General features: G+C 46.3%; 1 protein-coding gene across 2 annotated transcripts; it reads right to left on the bottom strand.

The window, feature by feature from the left end:
• Nucleotides 1-4,049: 4,049 nt before the first annotated feature.
• LOC144248775 (syncytin-1-like) lies at nt 4,050-11,530 on the bottom strand. 2 transcript variants are annotated; one of them, XM_085564861.1, is made up of 2 exons: nt 11,288-11,530; nt 4,050-5,994 (listed from the first exon to the last, which is right to left on the bottom strand). In XM_085564861.1, exon 2 carries the CDS (start codon nt 5,865-5,867, stop codon nt 4,677-4,679), a length of 1,191 nt encoding a protein of 396 aa, XP_085420987.1. In that variant the 5' UTR covers nt 5,868-5,994; nt 11,288-11,530; the 3' UTR covers nt 4,050-4,676. The 2 variants fall into 2 exon arrangements, with proteins under 2 accessions (XP_085420987.1, XP_077646896.2); XM_077790770.2 differs by having other exon boundaries at nt 4,050-6,004.
• Nucleotides 11,531-17,062: the final 5,532 nt, after the last annotated feature.

Below are 17,062 nucleotides of genomic sequence, written 5' to 3' on the forward strand. Positions count from 1 at the left end.
CTTCGGGGCTTTGCCACAGCTGGGGGACACGGGAGACAAACCCCAAAAGCTGCCCCAGAGCTGCCCAAAGTCATTCTGGATACGCAACACAAAATCTGCCCAAAATCCCAAGAGAAAACACCAAAATCCCACCAAAATCCTGAGAAAAACCACAAAATACCCCACCAAAATAATAATAATAAAAAACTCACAAAAATGTCCCCAAAATCCCCCACAAAAATATCACCAAAATCCAACAAAAATCCCCATATAAACACCCCAAATCCAACAAAAATCTCTCAAAATCCTCACAAAAATTCCTACCAAAAATACCATTAAAATCCCATAAAAATTCCACCATAGAATCCTTGAAAATGCCAGAAAATCCACACAAAATCCCCGGTAAATCTCCACAAAAATTCCACCCAAAAGCCCACAAAACTCACCCCAAAAATCACCCCAAGGCTCACAGAAATCCCTCACACCCCCCCCCCCCCCGCAAATGCCACAGAAAAATCCCTCAAAAGGTCCCACTAAATTCCCATGAAAATCCCACAGAATCCACAAAAAAAATATCTGTACAAAAATGCCCCCAAAAATGCCCCAATCACACAAAATCCACACAAAATATCCCACCAAATCACCCAAAATATCCCTCCGAAATTTCCTCAAAATCCCCCCAAAATCCACTCCAAATCCACTCCAAAAATCCGTACCAAAATCCCACCAAACCCCTCCAAATTCCACAAAAAATGCTCCCAAGTCCCTTCACATCCCACCCAAAGCCCGAGGAAATGCACCCAAAAAATCCCCACAGAAACTTCCCTCAAAATCCCGGCCAAACCTCACAGAAGCAGCCCAGGAATCCCGCCCAGATCGCTCCGAGCGCCCGAATCGCCCGGAACAATCCCCGAGCCATCCCCGCCCGGCCCCGCGCTCCGGCCCCGCTCTCTGTGGGGCCGGGGCCTCTCCCCCCTTGGCTCTGCGCTGGTCCCGTTCGCGCTCCGCTCCCGCTCCCGCCCCACCAGCGCTCCCTGCCCTGGGCCGCGCTGGCCGAGCCCGGCCGGGCGCGCTGGATCCGCTGGGACGGCGCATCCCGGCCCCGGCCCCGGCCCCGCGGGGCTCCCGGGGCAGCTCCGGCCGGGATGCGGCACTGCCGCGGGGCTTTGGGCTTTCCCGGCGCTGCCCGGCGGCTCCCGGGATCTGCGGCTTCCCGGGATTCGGGGAGGCTCCAGAGGGGACCTGGGCTGGCTCCGGGGGGATTTGGGATCAGTCCGGGGGCAGCTGGGGACGGCTCGGGGGGTTTGGGGTTGTTCCCGAGGATTTTGGGGGCATCTGGGAGAGGTTCCAGAGGGGACCTGGGGCTTTCTGAGGGGTCTGGGGGAATTCTCAGGGATTTGGGGCAGTTCCAAGAAGGATTTTGGGGTTTTCCAAGGGATTTTCAAGAGTTCTGAGGGATTTGGGGAGGCTCCAAAAGGGATCTGGGGCAGTTCCAAGAGCAATCAGGGACGTTTTTGAGGGATTTTGGCAAGTCCTAGAAGGAATTTGGGAAATTCCAGCAGGATTTGGGGGGAATTCAGAGGAATTTAGGCGGTTCCAACAGGGGTCTGGGGTCCTTCCCAGGGGATTCGGGGTGGATTTCTGGCTGGATTTCTGTTTCTTCCCTGGATTTCAGGCTTTTTCCCAAAATTTCCTGTTTTCCCAAGGATCTGTGGATTTTCCCCTGGATTTGGATCTCACTGTGGGGTAGAAGGGGAAGGCTTGGGAGATTCAGGGTGAATTCTGGGGGGTTCCTGGCTGGATTTGGGTGTTTCCCACAGGATTTTGGGTGGGTTCCCAACTGAATTTTGTGCTTTCCCCCCAGAATTTCAGGATTGTTCCCAAAATTTGGGTATTTTTCTGAAGATTGCGCTGTTACCACGGGTTTATCCCAGAAGGGGAAGCTCTGGGGAGTTTTAGGGTGGATTTTAGGGATAATTGAGGCTGGATTTGGGTTTTTTCCCAAGGATTTTGGAGTTTTTCCCAGAATTTCAGGATTGTTCCCAAAATCTCAGGATTTCTACTCTGATTTCTCTCTCACCATGGGCTTGTGGTAGAAGGGGAAGCTTTGGGGGGCTCCTGGTTGGACTATGGGGATATTTGAGGCTGCATTTTGAGTTTTCCCCCCAGGAATTCAGGATTTCTCCCAGAATTTCAGGATTTTTTCCCAAAATGTCAGGATTTTCCCAGGGATTTGGATCTCACCATGGACTTGTCATAGAAGGGGAAGCTTTAGGAGGTTCCTGGTTGGATTTAGGGGGTGTTCCCAATTTGATTTCAGGGATTTTGGGGGGAATCCCGGTTGGGTTTGGTTTTTTTCCCTCAGGATTTCGGGTTTTTTCCCTGAGAATTCCAGGATTTTCCCCCAGCATTTCTGTCTCACCACGGGCTTGTCATAAAAGGGGAAGCTTTGGGGTGATCAGGGTGCATTTGGAGGGATTCCAAGTTGGATTTTGGGGATAGCTGAGGCCAGAGTTTGGTGGGTTTTCCCCAGCATTCCAGTTCTTTCCCCAGTGTCAGAACTTCCCCAGTCTCTGTCTCCCCACGGGTTGGCCGCAGGAGGGGAAGCCCTGCAGGGAGCGCAGGGCGTTGGTGGCGCTGCTCATCTCCCTGAAGGTGAGGAAGGCCTGGCCCCGCAGGCCGAGACTGCGCCGCACCAAAATGTCCAAAATCTGCCCAAACGGCGAGGAAACCGCGCAGAGGGACTTCTCCAGCTCTGGGACACCCAGGGGACAGCCTGAGCCCCTGGGGACACCCAGGGACACTCTCGGACCCCCCAGCCCCCCCGTCCTCCTGGATCTCCTGGCTCAGCTGCTGATGGAGACGCTGGGCTGGGGCCGGGGGTCCTGCACCGCCAGGGCCGGGACCCCTCTGTGGGGACAGGGGGGCTTCAGGGGCGTCTGGGGGCTGCGACCCCTTCACCCCCTGGCACCCCTTTAGGTGCCCCCAGAGCCCCAAATCCACCCAGACCCACCTAAACCCCCCAGGTACCCTCAGACCCCCCCACTTTACCCCAAATTGACCCCAGACCCACCTGAGACCGCCCAAATCCTATCGGACCCCCCCAAATCCCCCTTACACACCTGAATCCTACCTAAACCCTATGAAATCCCCTCAGACCCCCCCAAATTCCCTCAGATCCCCTCAGAAACCCCCAGTTCCTCTCACAACCCCCCCAAAATCCCCTCAGGCCCTCCAATGCTCCTCAGATCTTCCTAAACCCACCTGAGAACGCTCCAGAACCTCTCAAGCTCCCCCCTAAGCTCCCTAAACCCCCTCAGACCCACCAAAGCCCCCTCAGACCCCCGCATTGCCCCCAAACCCACCGCACACCCCCTATTTCCCGTCAATCCCCCCAAAATCCCCAATTTCTCCCCAGACCCGCCCCAAACCCCCCCAGCTCCCCCCGGCGCCCCCTCAGCTCCTCTTCAGCCGCGCTCCCCTCACAGTTTCCCGCCACCGCCACACGCGCGGGCTTCCCAGCCAATAGCGGCGCGCCCCGTGCCAAACCGACCAATCAGCGCGCGGCTCCCCTCGGCAGAGCCCGCCTCCCCGCGCCGCGGCAGCCAATCAGAGGGAGCCGGGAGCGGGCTCGGGCGGGCCCCGCGGGCGGCGCTGCCAGAGCGGGGGAGGCGCTGGGAGAGGCCGGAGCTGCGGGAGCGGCTGGGGCGGCGCCGCTGGGGAGGGGGGTCCGCACAGGGGCTGGGGCTGGGGGGGCTGGGGAGGGGCTGGGGGGATCGGGGCCTTTGGGGAGGGATCCGGGGGGAGTTTTGGGAGGGGTCTGGGGGGTCCTGGAGGGGTTTTCGGAGGGGTCTTGGGGGTCCTGGGGGAGGGGTCTTGGGGGGGGGTCTTATGAGGTCTGGGGTGGGTCCGCAGAGGTTTCGGGAGGGGTCTGGGGGGGTCCTGGAAAGGTCCTGGGTGGGGTCTTGGGAAGGGTCTGGGGGGGTCTCAGGGGACATCCTGTGCTGGGCTCGATTGGGGTCTGGGGGCTCTCAGGGGTCCTGGGCCAACTGAATCAAAGACGGAAGCAATCCGGGCAGCAGATATTCTTTATTGCAGCGCTGGGCACATGGGGGATCTCTCCTCCTAACATGTGCACCGTGCAGCTAAGAAAGCTGTGATTTATCTTACTAAAACATGCATATTCATTACAAGTCCTGAAAATTATTTACATATTCATGATTATTCCGAGATAAGGATGCGCAAGCGTAGTTGCATTTTTGGGTGGTCTTCGGTGGTCGTCAGGGGTCCTCTGGTGGTCGTCCATAGTCTTCATCACTCTGTCCGCTAGTTGAACTTTTATTTCGAGCATGCGTGGTAGTTTTTCTGTGCTCTGGGCCCCATCTTTTCCTCCTTTCATGATATATGGCCTATTCAACTGACCACAGTCCATCTGCTGAGTATGCATTCTTTACATATCATCAGGAAGCTTATCAGAGTAAAGGAAGCTTATCAGAGTAAAATACATAGCCAAGGACAAAGTTTCTACATCTGTTTGCTAATGTCTAGAATAACAGGATACTGGTGCATATACATAGCACATAACGTTTTCTTCACTTAATTCTTTTCTAGTCATTTAACCCTTAAGTAGTTCTGAACAGGTCAGGTCCCTGTATCAAGTCCCCCCTTTTCTATAACCATTGCAAATTCTTTTGCAATCATATTACGCCTCCATATCTATATTTTTCAACATTAGTTGCTTCTTTGTTACAAAGTAAGACACACTTAATTAAAATCCAGACTATGATAATTAACAATATTACAAGTATTACGGAAATAAAAAGTTGTTTTAACCAATTCAAATTAGGTAACCAGGATGTTAGGACTTTCCACAATTCTTCAAATCCCCACGAGGTGTCATCCTTGGTTACCTCATGGAGTATCTTAGTCTGTTTCCAGATTTCACTTAAATCTGTAGCAATTCGATTATTCTGATCTACATATACACAGCAACTTGTATTTATAATGGTACAAACCCCCCCTCGTGAAGCCAATAATAAATCTAAAGCCATTCTATTTTGCTGCACTACTTGTGCAAGGCTATTTATCTCAATCTGCTGTGCTTGAATTGCATCTATTGTTTTATTTTCAATGTCTTCTACTACTGCTGAAATATTTATTATAGCTTTTTTTAATTCACTTACCCCTAGCCAAGGGAGAAACCATCTAGCAAAGGAATGAAATGCATTCTGCCTTTTTATTAGGGGATTTTCTACTTCCCGTCTAATTCTTCGAATATGTGTTTGAAGCCAACCTTCGGATAAATGATTATGTATAGTTATGTTTGGGACTACGGCTCCCAGGGTGCATGTTCCCACCCAATTTTCAGGTAACACTTTCCATGCAGTATCATTGCACAGCCAATACCATCCTTTTCCTTCTGGAACTGGCCAGAGGGTACTATTAATAGAGGTGGGGGACCCGATATATTTTATTTTATTACAACCCGTTTGATTTCCTATATATTGGACGTTATTACAACTCCCAACTTTATCTAATCCTTTAGGTGGGTTACACTTCTGCACACATTTATAGTAAGATTTTTTAATTGGAGGGTTATGAATTTTTAATGGCTGAGCTCTATATGTATAATTTACCCAGGTGGTATTCTCCCAATATCTCGTCCACGGATTATTACCAGGTATGGGGATGCCTATTAACAAGATCTGTTTTCCACTGTATTCAGGCATATGTGTACATATCCAACAATTAGTTCTATTCAGAGTTCGAGATATACCTTCCGTCAGCGAAAGATGAAGATTCAAATCCCACCGTGCCCAGGCTCCCCCATAGGTCAAGATAATCTGGAAAATCGCAATCTGGTAGGTCCTACGGGAGTAGCAGTCCATGGTTTCGTAGGGGCCTTCTTTATTTTCGAGTAGTGAATCCAAGCTGGGTGTTCTTTAATCTTCACCGCAGTGAATGTTGTCAGCAGCACTTGATATGGACCTTTCCACTTTTCCTCCAAGGGTTGTCCTGAAAAATTCTTAACATATACATAATCACCAGGTTCAAAGGCATGGAGGGGGTGATCTAATCCCCTTACTCTAGTACCCAAAACATTTTTATGTATTTCTGATAATTGTTTCTGCAATGCTTTCATGTATTCCAGTAAATATCCTTCCCCAATTTGTGCCAATTCTTCACCCTTAAATTGAAGTTGATAGGGTCGCCCATATAATATCTCAAAAGGGCTTAAATTTTCCTTTGTCCGAGGTTTAACTCTTATTCTCAATAATGCCAATGGTAAAGCTTGGGGCCAAGTTAAATTTGCCTCCTGACTAATCTTTGCTATCTGTTGTTTGAGCATATGATTCATCTTTTCAACTTGGCCACTTGCTTGAGGTCTGTACGGGGTATGTAACTGCCAGTCTATTCCTAATGCTTTTCCCACTTGTTGAACAATTTTAGCATTAAAATGTGGTCCTCGATCGGAGGATATTGTCGATGGAACTCCGAAACGAGGAATTATTTCATTCAGTAGCGCTTTAGTCACTTCTCGCGCTTTGTTAGTCCTGCAGGGATATGCTTCTGGCCATCCTGTGAAAGTGTCTGTCAGGACTAAAAGATATCTATACCCCCCTTTTCTGGGGAGCTCAGAAAAATCAATTTGCCATTGTTGCCCAGGGCAGTTTCCTTTACTTATCATCCCCAATTTTATTTTGCTAGTTGTGTCTGGATTATTTCGTTGACATATTTCACATTGCTGCGTTACCTGTTTTACTGTGGTATACAAATTTCGCCCTACTATTCTTTTGGTCACTTCTTTGTATAATGCATCTGCTCCCCAGTGGGTTTTTGTATGTTCTGCTTGTATTAGGGGCCACAAAATATTAGAAGGAACTAATATGTGACCTTCTTTCAACTGTATCCAGCCCTTTGTTCCGGGCTCACCTCCTAGATCATTAGCCAATTTCAAGTCTTCTTTTGAGTATTTAGGTGACTGTTCTAAATCAATTGGTTTACTGTCTGGTATCAAAGCACATACCTTTACTTCCTCTGCCACTCGCTTGGCTTCACTATCAGCCAATCGATTTCCTATTTCTTGGTCAGAGTTACCTTTTTGGTGTCCTCGGCAATGCATTATAGCTACTTTTTCCGGTAGTTGAATCACTTCTAATAATTTCAATATTTCTTCTGCATGTTTGATCTGTTTCTTCTGGGTGTTCAACAGTCCTCGTTCTTTCCAAATTGCTCCATGCGCATGCACCACCCCGAAAGCATATTTTGAATCAGTCCAAATATTTATCTTCTTTTCTTTTGCAAGTTCTAGTGCCCTTATAAGGGCCACTATTTCTGCTTTCTGGGCCGAGGTTCCTGCAGGAAGAGGGTTGGCTTCGATTACCTTTTGAGTAGTGGTTATCGCATATCCTGCTCTCCGCTGTCCCAGTTTCACGAAGCTGCTTCCATCTGTGTACCAGGAGTCTTCAGCGTCTTTTAGAGGGGTGTCCTGGAGATCTGGACGGCTCGAATAGGTGGCTTCGATGGTCTCTATGCAGTCGTGGGACAGTGGTTCTCTTTGGGCACCGCTGAGAAAAGAAGCTGGATTTATAATGTTAGTAACAATTATTTCTATATTATCTTGTTCGACTATGATGGCTTGGTATTTCAGAAATCTCTGTGGGGAGAGCCAATGGTTCTCTTTTTGTTCTAACACAGCTGAGACAGTATGGGAAACCATCACCGTTATCTTCTGCCCTAATGTGAATTTGCGTGCTTCTTGAATGTTTATTACAACTGCCGCCACTGCACGTAGGCATCCTGGCCATCCTTTGCTTACCTCGTCCAGCTGCTTGGAGAAGTACGCCACTGCCCGCTTGTAAGGGCTAAGTTCTTGGGCTAATACTCCAAGTGCCATCCCCTGTCTTTCATGTGAGAATAATAAAAAGGGTTTAGAGACATCTGGTAAGCCGAGGGCCGGAGCCTTCATCAGTTCCTTTTTAAGTTTCTTGAAGGCGGCTCGAGCCTCTGCCGTCTATTCTATTTTAAGTCGGGTTTTCTTTAGCAGTTCATATAGAGGTTTAACTATTACACCATAGTTGTATATCCATAAGCGGCACCAACCTGCCATTCCCAAGAATGTCCGCAATTCCTTGGCTGTTTGAGGCTCCGGGGTGCGACAAATTGCCTCTTTTCGCTCAGTTCCCAATTCTCTTTGTCCTCTGGAAATTTCTAATCCTAAATAAGTTACTCGCTGTTGCACTATTTGAGCCTTTTGTTGGGATACTCTGTATCCATTCATTCCTAGGAAATTGAGAAGTTCTATAGTCCATGAGAGACACTCTTCCCTGTTCTCAGTGGCTATTAAAAGATCATCAACATATTGCACGAGGATTCCTTTACCATCTGGGGGAGTCCAATTTTCCAAATCTTTAGCTAACTGATTTCCAAAAATCGTAGGGCTGTTTTTAAATCCTTGTGGTAGTACTGCCCAAGTTAATTGTGTTTTTCTTCCTGAATCCGGATTTTCCCATTCAAAAGCAAATAGCTTCTGACTTTCTGAGGCCAGCGGCAAACAGAAGAAGGCATCTTTGAGATCCAGTACAGTAAACCAATGTAAGGTATCTCTCAATTTAGTTAATAGTGTGTATGGGTTGGCTACAACCGGGTGGATGTCTTCAACTATTTTATTAATTGCCCTTAGGTCTTGTACTAATCTATAACTTTTTCCATCTGCTTTTTTAACGGGTAAAATCGGAGTGTTGTATTCTGATTCGCATTCCGTTAGCAATTTGTATTGCAGAAATCGATTAATAATATTTTTGATTCCTTCCCTGTCTTCTAGCTTTAAGGGATATTGTTTAATTCTTACCGGCTTTACTCCTGGTTTCAACTTGATTACGACAGGGCTTGCATTTTTGGCTTTCCCCGGAACTTCACTAGCCCAAACCCCTGGATATACCGGGTCCAAAACCTCTCTAGGTATTTCAGAATGGCTTTGAGTTTGTATTAAGGCTAGACTCAAAACTTCCACTAATTGTTCTTCTTGAATTTGAAATTCAATTTTCCCTTTCTGAAAAACAATTTTTGCCTCAAGTTGTTCTAGCAAATCTCGCCCTAGCAAGGGCTTTGGGGAATTTGGTAAATATAGAAACCTGTGAATTCCAATTTGTTTTCCAAGCCGATAATTAAGTGGTTTAAGGAAATAAGCTTTTTCCTTTTGTCCTGTAGCTCCAATTATAGTGATAAAATCTTTGTCTTTCGGCATTAATTGTTGGTTCAGTACCGAATAGGAAGCCCCGGTATCAACAAGGAAATCTATTTCTTTCTTTTCTTTCCCTAGCTCAATTTTAACCAGGGGATCCGCTAGGGTGGTGTCCCCCGGTCCCCTTCACTGGTCTGAGCCCATCTGGGCTAACAAAGGGGGCTTTCTTGTCAACTTAGGACATTCCCCTTTCCAGTGCCCTATCTCCTTACAGTATGCACACTGATTTGACTGTAAGGTTGGGCGCTGCCTCTTTTCTTTATTATTTTGAGTTCCACTTTTCTGCTTTTCCAATGCAGCCACCGTGGCTTCCGCAATTACCTGTCCCATTTTATACTTGCCCTGCTCTTCTCGGTTTCTATATATCCTCCAGGCTTCTTCTAGCAGCTTTTCTAAATCCCTAATATCAGGTTCTTTCAGCTTTTGGAGTTTTCTCCTTATGTCTTCTGATGACTGTCCCAAAAATAAGGAAACTAGCTGTTGTCTGCCTGTATCAGAAGCGGGATCTAGGGTGGTATATTTTCTCATAGCAGTCCGTAATTTGTCAAGAAACTCCGTAGGAGTTTCTGCCGAGTTTTGCTTGATTTCATATAAATTTGACCAATTTACTGCCTTCGGTACGGCCGTCCCGATACCAATCTTAATCCATTCTTGGTATCTTTTAAGTAGCCTGTAATCTTGGTCGTCATTTGGGTCCCAATTAGGGTCATCTCTAGGGACGTGGGTTTCGACCGTACCTTGAAGGGTTCCTGCCGTGATTTGAATTTGTACTTGTGTACGAGCACTTTTAATTATTAATTGTTTTTCTGTTTCAGTTAAGGCATCCAACATCAAATCTATATCTTTCTAATCTGGATCCTGATTTTTAACTATTAATTCAAATCGTTTTGCCACCCCTTCCGGATCATCCCGGTATCCCTTTACTACTTTTCGCCAAACATCCAAGTCATTCATAGAAAAGGGAATCTTAATTCTGGTGGGTCCTGTTGCTCCCATCGCTTGCCTTAACGGGGCTTGAATTATCGGCCCCATTTTACTCCGAGTTCGAGCTGTGATGGGAGAAAAGTTCATTTTTCCAGGGACGGCCTCACCAGATTTTTCTATGCGATTACTTTTATCTGATTCATCTGATGAGGTAGAAGGTCGGGATCTAGGGGGGGGAGGGGTTTCCGGGGGAGAAGGGGGTTGGGGTGGAGAACTATAATCTTCTATTCTTTCCTCTGTTTCTTTAAGTTTTACACACCTTTGCCCTATACTGCAAGCCGAACAACACCGTTTTAACCTAGTTCCATTCTTTCTCTGTTCCTTTTCCATAGCTAACACCAAAGGATCCTGGGGTGCTACGTTTATCCCACATTCCTTCTGCCATTCAGGGTGATTCCGCAAAGTGAAAAACATATCCGCATATCCCACTTCATCCCACTTTCCTTCCCGCCTTAAAAACAACATTAACTGCAACAAAGTATTATATTGCAAAGTTCCATTGAACGGCCACTTCTCACCCTCTTCTAACTTATACAAAGGCCACCACTGGTTACAATATTTAATTAATGTTTTCTTATTCACTGTCCCTCCAGGAGTCCCACCTATTTCTTTCCAATGCATTAAAATACAACCCAAAGGGCTCTTCTTCACGATTCCCCCGCTCTGTCGTCCACCCATTATACTATGCACCAAACAGGACACTTTTTACAGCAACACAAAATTCCAACAACAATCAGAATAATTCCAAAAATAAGCAACCAAACCCAGTACGTGTTAAACAGTTCCCAAACCATTAACTCAGAAGCGTATGTCTTAATATACCAAAGTAGTAGACCAAAACCAAATACGATCGTATAACAAACACAAACTCCGCGGGGAGCTTATTCAAAACCAAATACGATCATATAACAAACGCTACCCCCTGCGGGGAGCTTATCCAAAACCAAATACAATCGTATAACAAACGCTACCCCCTGCGGGAAGCTTAACCAAAACCAAATACGATCGTATAACAAACGCTACCCCCTGCGGGGAGCTTAACCAAATGACCGGTCCCAAACAAATAAAAATAAAGGATACCTGTGCCGCCGGGGCGAACGGAGTTCTTGTCTGCTCCCGCGGTGATCCGAATGAGGCGAGGAGCCCCTCCGGGAAGATCCCGGGGGTACCCTAGGGAGTCCTGTTCCCAGCGGGTCCCGCGGCCGAGCAGAGAGTCCTCCTGCCTGGCTCGCCAAATTGAATCAAAGACGGAAGCAATCCGGGCAGCAGATATTCTTTATTGCAGCGCTGGGCACATGGGGGATCTCTCCTCCTAACATGTGCACCGTGCAGCTAAGAAAGCTGTGATTTATCTTACTAAAACATGCATATTCATTACAAGTCCTGAAAATTATTTACATATTCATGATTATTCCGAGATAAGGATGCGCAAGCGTAGTTGCATTTTTGGGTGGTCTTCGGTGGTCGTCAGGGGTCCTCTGGTGGTCGTCCATAGTCTTCATCACTCTGTCCGCTAGTTGAACTTTTATTTCGAGCATGCGTGGTAGTTTTTCTGTGCTCTGGGCCCCATCTTTTCCTCCTTTCATGATATATGGCCTATTCAACTGACCACAGTCCATCTGCTGAGTATGCATTCTTTACATATCATCAGGAAGCTTATCAGAGTAAAGGAAGCTTATCAGAGTAAAATACATAGCCAAGGACAAAGTTTCTACATCTGTTTGCTAATGTCTAGAATAACAGGATACTGGTGCATATACATAGCACATAACGTTTTCTTCACTTAATTCTTTTCTAGTCATTTAACCCTTAAGTAGTTCTGAACAGGTCAGGTCCCTGTATCACAACCTTGGGGGTCTCTGGGGGGGTTTGAGTTCCTGGAGGGGAATCTCCTGGGGAGATTTGGGGGTCCCGGGGGGTCCCAGGCCCACCCTGAGCCGGGGTCTGGGGGTTTGGGGGAGGAGCACAACAGGGGTTCCCCTGCCCCGATTTTGGGGGTCTCCCATGGTGCCCCCTCCCCAAAAAGCTCCGAGGGCCCCTGAAGTGGCTCCTGTTCCACCGGGCGGTGCCCCTGACCCAGGACAGCCCCCAGTGAGTCTGGCGGGCTCTGGGGGTGTTTGGGGGGATTTTGATGGCGTTTTTGGGCTTTGGAGGATTTTGTTGGGAGTTTAGGGGGAATTATTGGGTTTTGGGAGAGAAATACTGAGTTTTAGAGGGGTTACAGGATTTTTTGGGGTTTTGTGGCTTTGGGGACATTGGATTTTGAGGGATCTTTTTTAGGGATTTGGGGATGTTGTTTTTTGGAGGGTTTATTGAAGTTTTTGGCAGTTTTTTTTAATTTTGTGGGTTTCACTGGGATTTTATTGGATTCTTTGTGGTTTTGGAGAGTTTTATTGGCATTTTGGGGTGTTTAAGAAGAATTTTGGGGGGGCTTTGCAGTTGTCCCAGGGTGTGGGGAAGGGCTGAGAGGCACCAAAATCTCCTTTAAACCCCTGAAAGTCCCAATAAAACTCACAAAATCCCAATTAAATCTCACAAAAACCTCATTAGAACACCCCAGAATTCCAATAAAAGCCCACAAAATCCCAATTAAACCCCACAAATCCCCCCGAAAATGTACCCAAAACCACAAGAAAATCCCCCCAACACCCAAAGAAATCCTTGCAACACCCAAAACCCCCACAAAATCCCCCAAAATCCCACCACAAAAAAAAAAAACCCAAACAAAACCAAAAACCAAATCCCCAAAGAATGCCATTAAATCCCCCAAAAATTCCAGTAAAATGCCCAAAATTCCAGAGTTCCACAAAATATTTAGTTATTACAAAATACACACACCAGCACTGAGAGCTGTCCCCTCCACACACTCAGTTACACCAGAGCCAGGTTGTTTTTGGACAATGCCTCATTTACAATCCAATACATGTGGCTGGTCTGGAGATGGGCTGTCCCAAAAGGCGATTCTGGAACACCTGGGAGCTGATCATGCTGGTAGCGACCCAAGATTGGGATCGCTGGAGTCCTCCGGGCTGATACATCTGAATGCCACGGTTCCCATAACCTCATCAGGAAAAACTGTCCACAACTGGACCTGGATTGTTCAACCCTGGCTCAGAGAAAAGAACTTTAGGACTATGTGTGACTCTGAATAGAAAGAAAAGGCAGATGACTAAAATCCTGGCCTCAGGCAGAAAATTTCCTATAAGAACTGCCGGGTCCAGGAGCGTGGTGAGTGTGTCCAGGGGAACCTCTGCCGAGAGGCTCCTTCCTGTCACACACCCAGCGCCGAACCCGGGCTCAGTGCTGTCCTTTTCCTTGTGGCTGGCTCAGAGAGAATTCATTCCTAAATAAATTATATATTATTTCATTTTTAATTTGGCTGGACTAATTTTCATTTATAAAAGGGGAAAGGGGACTGTGGGGAGAGCAGAGAACAACAAATCACAATAACATAACTCTACATCAATAAAGCTTCTCTTAAGATACACACAATATTCATCCCTTAATTGCAAGAGCAAATCATCTCATTATCTATCTATTACAGTTTGGATGGAGACCAGAACTAATACCTTGCAAAAGGAAAAGAGGGTACAAAGGTCCCTGTGGTCCCCTGGCCTGGTACCCCAGCCAGTGGGGAAAGGAAGAGGGCAGCATGTGGCCAGGAGTTTAAAAGGAGGCTGTGTCCTCCAAAACTTTGAGAGAGAAAACCCCAGCAGCAGATGTCCCCATGGACTCTCTCCCTTTATTCAAATAAAGATGCAGGGCTCCTCTGGCTCCCTTATGGACACTGGCTTTTCACAGTGTGGTTTGTATGCACACCCGTTTCCTTGTATCAGAGTATCACCAGCCTGCAGTGACTCCCTGCCACTCTGGTCTGCAGGAGAAATGGAACTAATTTCTATTAAGGCCCTCCCAGAGGGAAGGAAGAGCACACCCAGAGGAGACAAGCAACCCCTGCAGGCATCCAAACTTCCTCACCAGATGCCGAGTGAGTCGCAGAGGGGATGTAGTGGGTGCATTTCCCTCAGCCTTCTCCTAAGACTCAGCAGCCGGGGGCTTGCTCTGCACATGTGTGTTGGATAATACACCAAGTTTATTTTTTTTCATTTCTCTAGTCAGGATTGTTATGGACAAATTCAATTGGGGAGGCCAATTATAGATAAATCAATTAACAAGAATTTATTTAGCAAGCGGTATTAAGCAAAAGAACAGCACTGGGTGGCCGGGGAGTCTCTGTTCTGCCACGGCGCACCTTCCCCCTTTGACCTTTTTGTTTTTATAGTCCCTTTTTTTTTTCTGGTTGACGTGTTTTCTCCCGATGTACTCTTCGCCGGTGCAATTGGTTGCTGGGGGTGTTTTTTCTGCCCTTGGTGGTCATAAGGATGAAGGCTCCTCATCTTCCTTGCGGATGGTCCTTGGCCTAAAAGTTAACTTGTATATAATTAGTTACACAGTGTTCTATGCTAGTTGCATCTGCACAATTCTTAAGCAGAATACTTGCTGTTTACCCCCCTTTCTCCTTCTCCTCCCACATCTTGAGATTCCCTACTCCGTTCAAATTCTTATCTCCTTTGATGCTCGTTTGATGAACAAAGACCTTTTTATTTATTACAATCCCTCCTTTTTCTCTTTACCAATTGGTTCATTAAAACACTTTAACTTTTGGTAGCTTAAGACCAGGATTTTATCTACTTTTGAATCTCTGGGCAATGCTTCGTACCTATCTCTAATAAGCATTAGATGAGCTGCTTCTAGTCTTCCTTTTATAATGTCTATGTATTTATTAAGAATGCAAGTTTTAAAGTTAAACTTAGTAACAACAATATTATGGGACCTGCAATCTCCCTTTTACAGAATTTATCCTTAAGTGCCATACTCCAGAATTTTACACCTCTCAGGGTACCATGAGACCTTTAGAAATTTATCTGGATGGGTGACAGCCTAGGCGGTTGCTATGGCTTTACAGCCCTAATACTCACAGATATTCCCCAGGATAATTTCAATATCCTCCCCCCCGGATTGGAACTAGGACACCAATAGGTAGCCCGGAGTTCAGGTTTACTCCATCTCCACATAGAGTTTACCAAGTCCTCATTAGTAACAAAAAAAATGGGAGCTACAGTGGTGGCATTATGCTTAACAACTTTCCCTTGGTCTATTTTGGTCAGAGTCCAACCAACCCCTACCAGTTGCTCTATAACCAGCAAACACCATCCCTACCTTTTAATTAGGGTCACTGCCTGCATCTGCTGCTGGGGAAAACTGGGTGGTGTGCATAGTCCCCTTGACCAGGCCAGGTACAAGATATAACTAATATGCACAGAATTTGCCAGCAAGGGTGGAGTCCAAACTGCCCCAGGGTTTGATTATCATTATCTCCCCATTCCCAGTGTTTGTTTTGACATGTTATTGCCGGGCTCACCTTTACCCTTGGGAGATCAGTATCCTTGAGGCAGTTCTTGAAATACCTTTGAATTGTCCCAGTCTGAGGGCTCTTTCCTCCACCGCTTCTTATCCTTCTACCTCGCTCACTGACTCGGTTGCTCCGAGCCGCGAGGCGCACCATCTTCTCGGCAGCAAGGATATTCTTCAGGAGGACCCTTACTCTGTTTTTGCTGCCTCTTTTTGAATGATTTCCAGATTTTATCCTTCACTTGTGGTGAGTCACACTGAATCCCAGGTAAAGTTTTCCGGCAATTCACTTTTATAATTTGAACAATTAAGGGAATTGGTTCATTGGAGTGGAAACAACAATTTTCAGGTCTGGCCCCCTTAGTAAACACATCCCACCACTCTTGGGATTCTCTTTGTAGGGTCCCATTCTCTTTTCCAATCCTTAGGACTGACTCTGTCAGTTCTCTTTCTAACTGATAACACCTTTACAAATACCCCTAGGAGAAGTGCCTCTGTAACTATGGACCCACCACCATTCCTGGCAAATTTTACAAATATAGCATACAAAAAGGTAACAATTACAATCCTTATTTGTACAATATACTCTAAATCATTAGTTATGGGATATCCATAGTCCAATATCTCCCTCTACCAGCTGGTTCGTACAATTCTTACTGAGTCCATTCAGTCCATTTAAATGTGACCTTAAGGTCCCCGGGCTGGCTGGTTATTCTCCACGGCTCTTCGGCAGCAGCATATGCTTTATTCGGCTCGCATATGCCCATCCCTCCTTGGCGGTTCTGACTGCAGTTTCTGTAGTGAGTAAAACAACATAAGGGCCTTCCCAATTTGGGGTCAGTGAGGTTTCTTTCCAGGTTTTTATTAACACCTTATCACCTGTTTTTTTATTATGGATTGTTAAGTCTAAAGGAGGTTTTTGCACGAGTAACTCAGCTCTTCTAAGCCCTTCCCGAGCTTTCATAAGTTGCTTGACATATTGGTTAATTTGTTGATTACTTATTTCAGGGTGATCTATAGGAGAATCCATGTCATAAGGCATCCCATAAAGCATTTCAAATGGAGAAATTCCAATATCAGTTCTGGGCTGAGTTCTTATATTTAACAAGGCTAAAGGTAAACATTTAACCCAAGATAACTGTGTTTTATACATCAATTTAGTTAGTTGTTTTTTAATTTTCCCATTTACCCTTTCTACTTTACCCAAGCTTTGTGGATGCCAGGGAGTATGATATTGCCACTTTGTTCCTAGAGCTGTAACTACTTCTTTAATTATTTTGGAGGCAAAGTGTGTCCCTCTGTCAGAGTCTATTACTTCTGCTAGTCTTTAGCAGGGGATTATCTCTTCTAATAGTATTTTTACTACTGTTTGTGTAGTTGCCCTGGAGGTAGGGAATGTCTCTACAAAGTGAGTCAAGTGATCTATTATCACCAATAAGTGCT

This window comes from Lonchura striata, chromosome 34 (assembly GCF_050655825.1).
Source record: "Lonchura striata isolate lonStrDom1 chromosome 34, ASM5065582v1, whole genome shotgun sequence".
NCBI classification, from domain to species: Eukaryota; Metazoa; Chordata; class Aves; order Passeriformes; family Estrildidae; genus Lonchura; species Lonchura striata.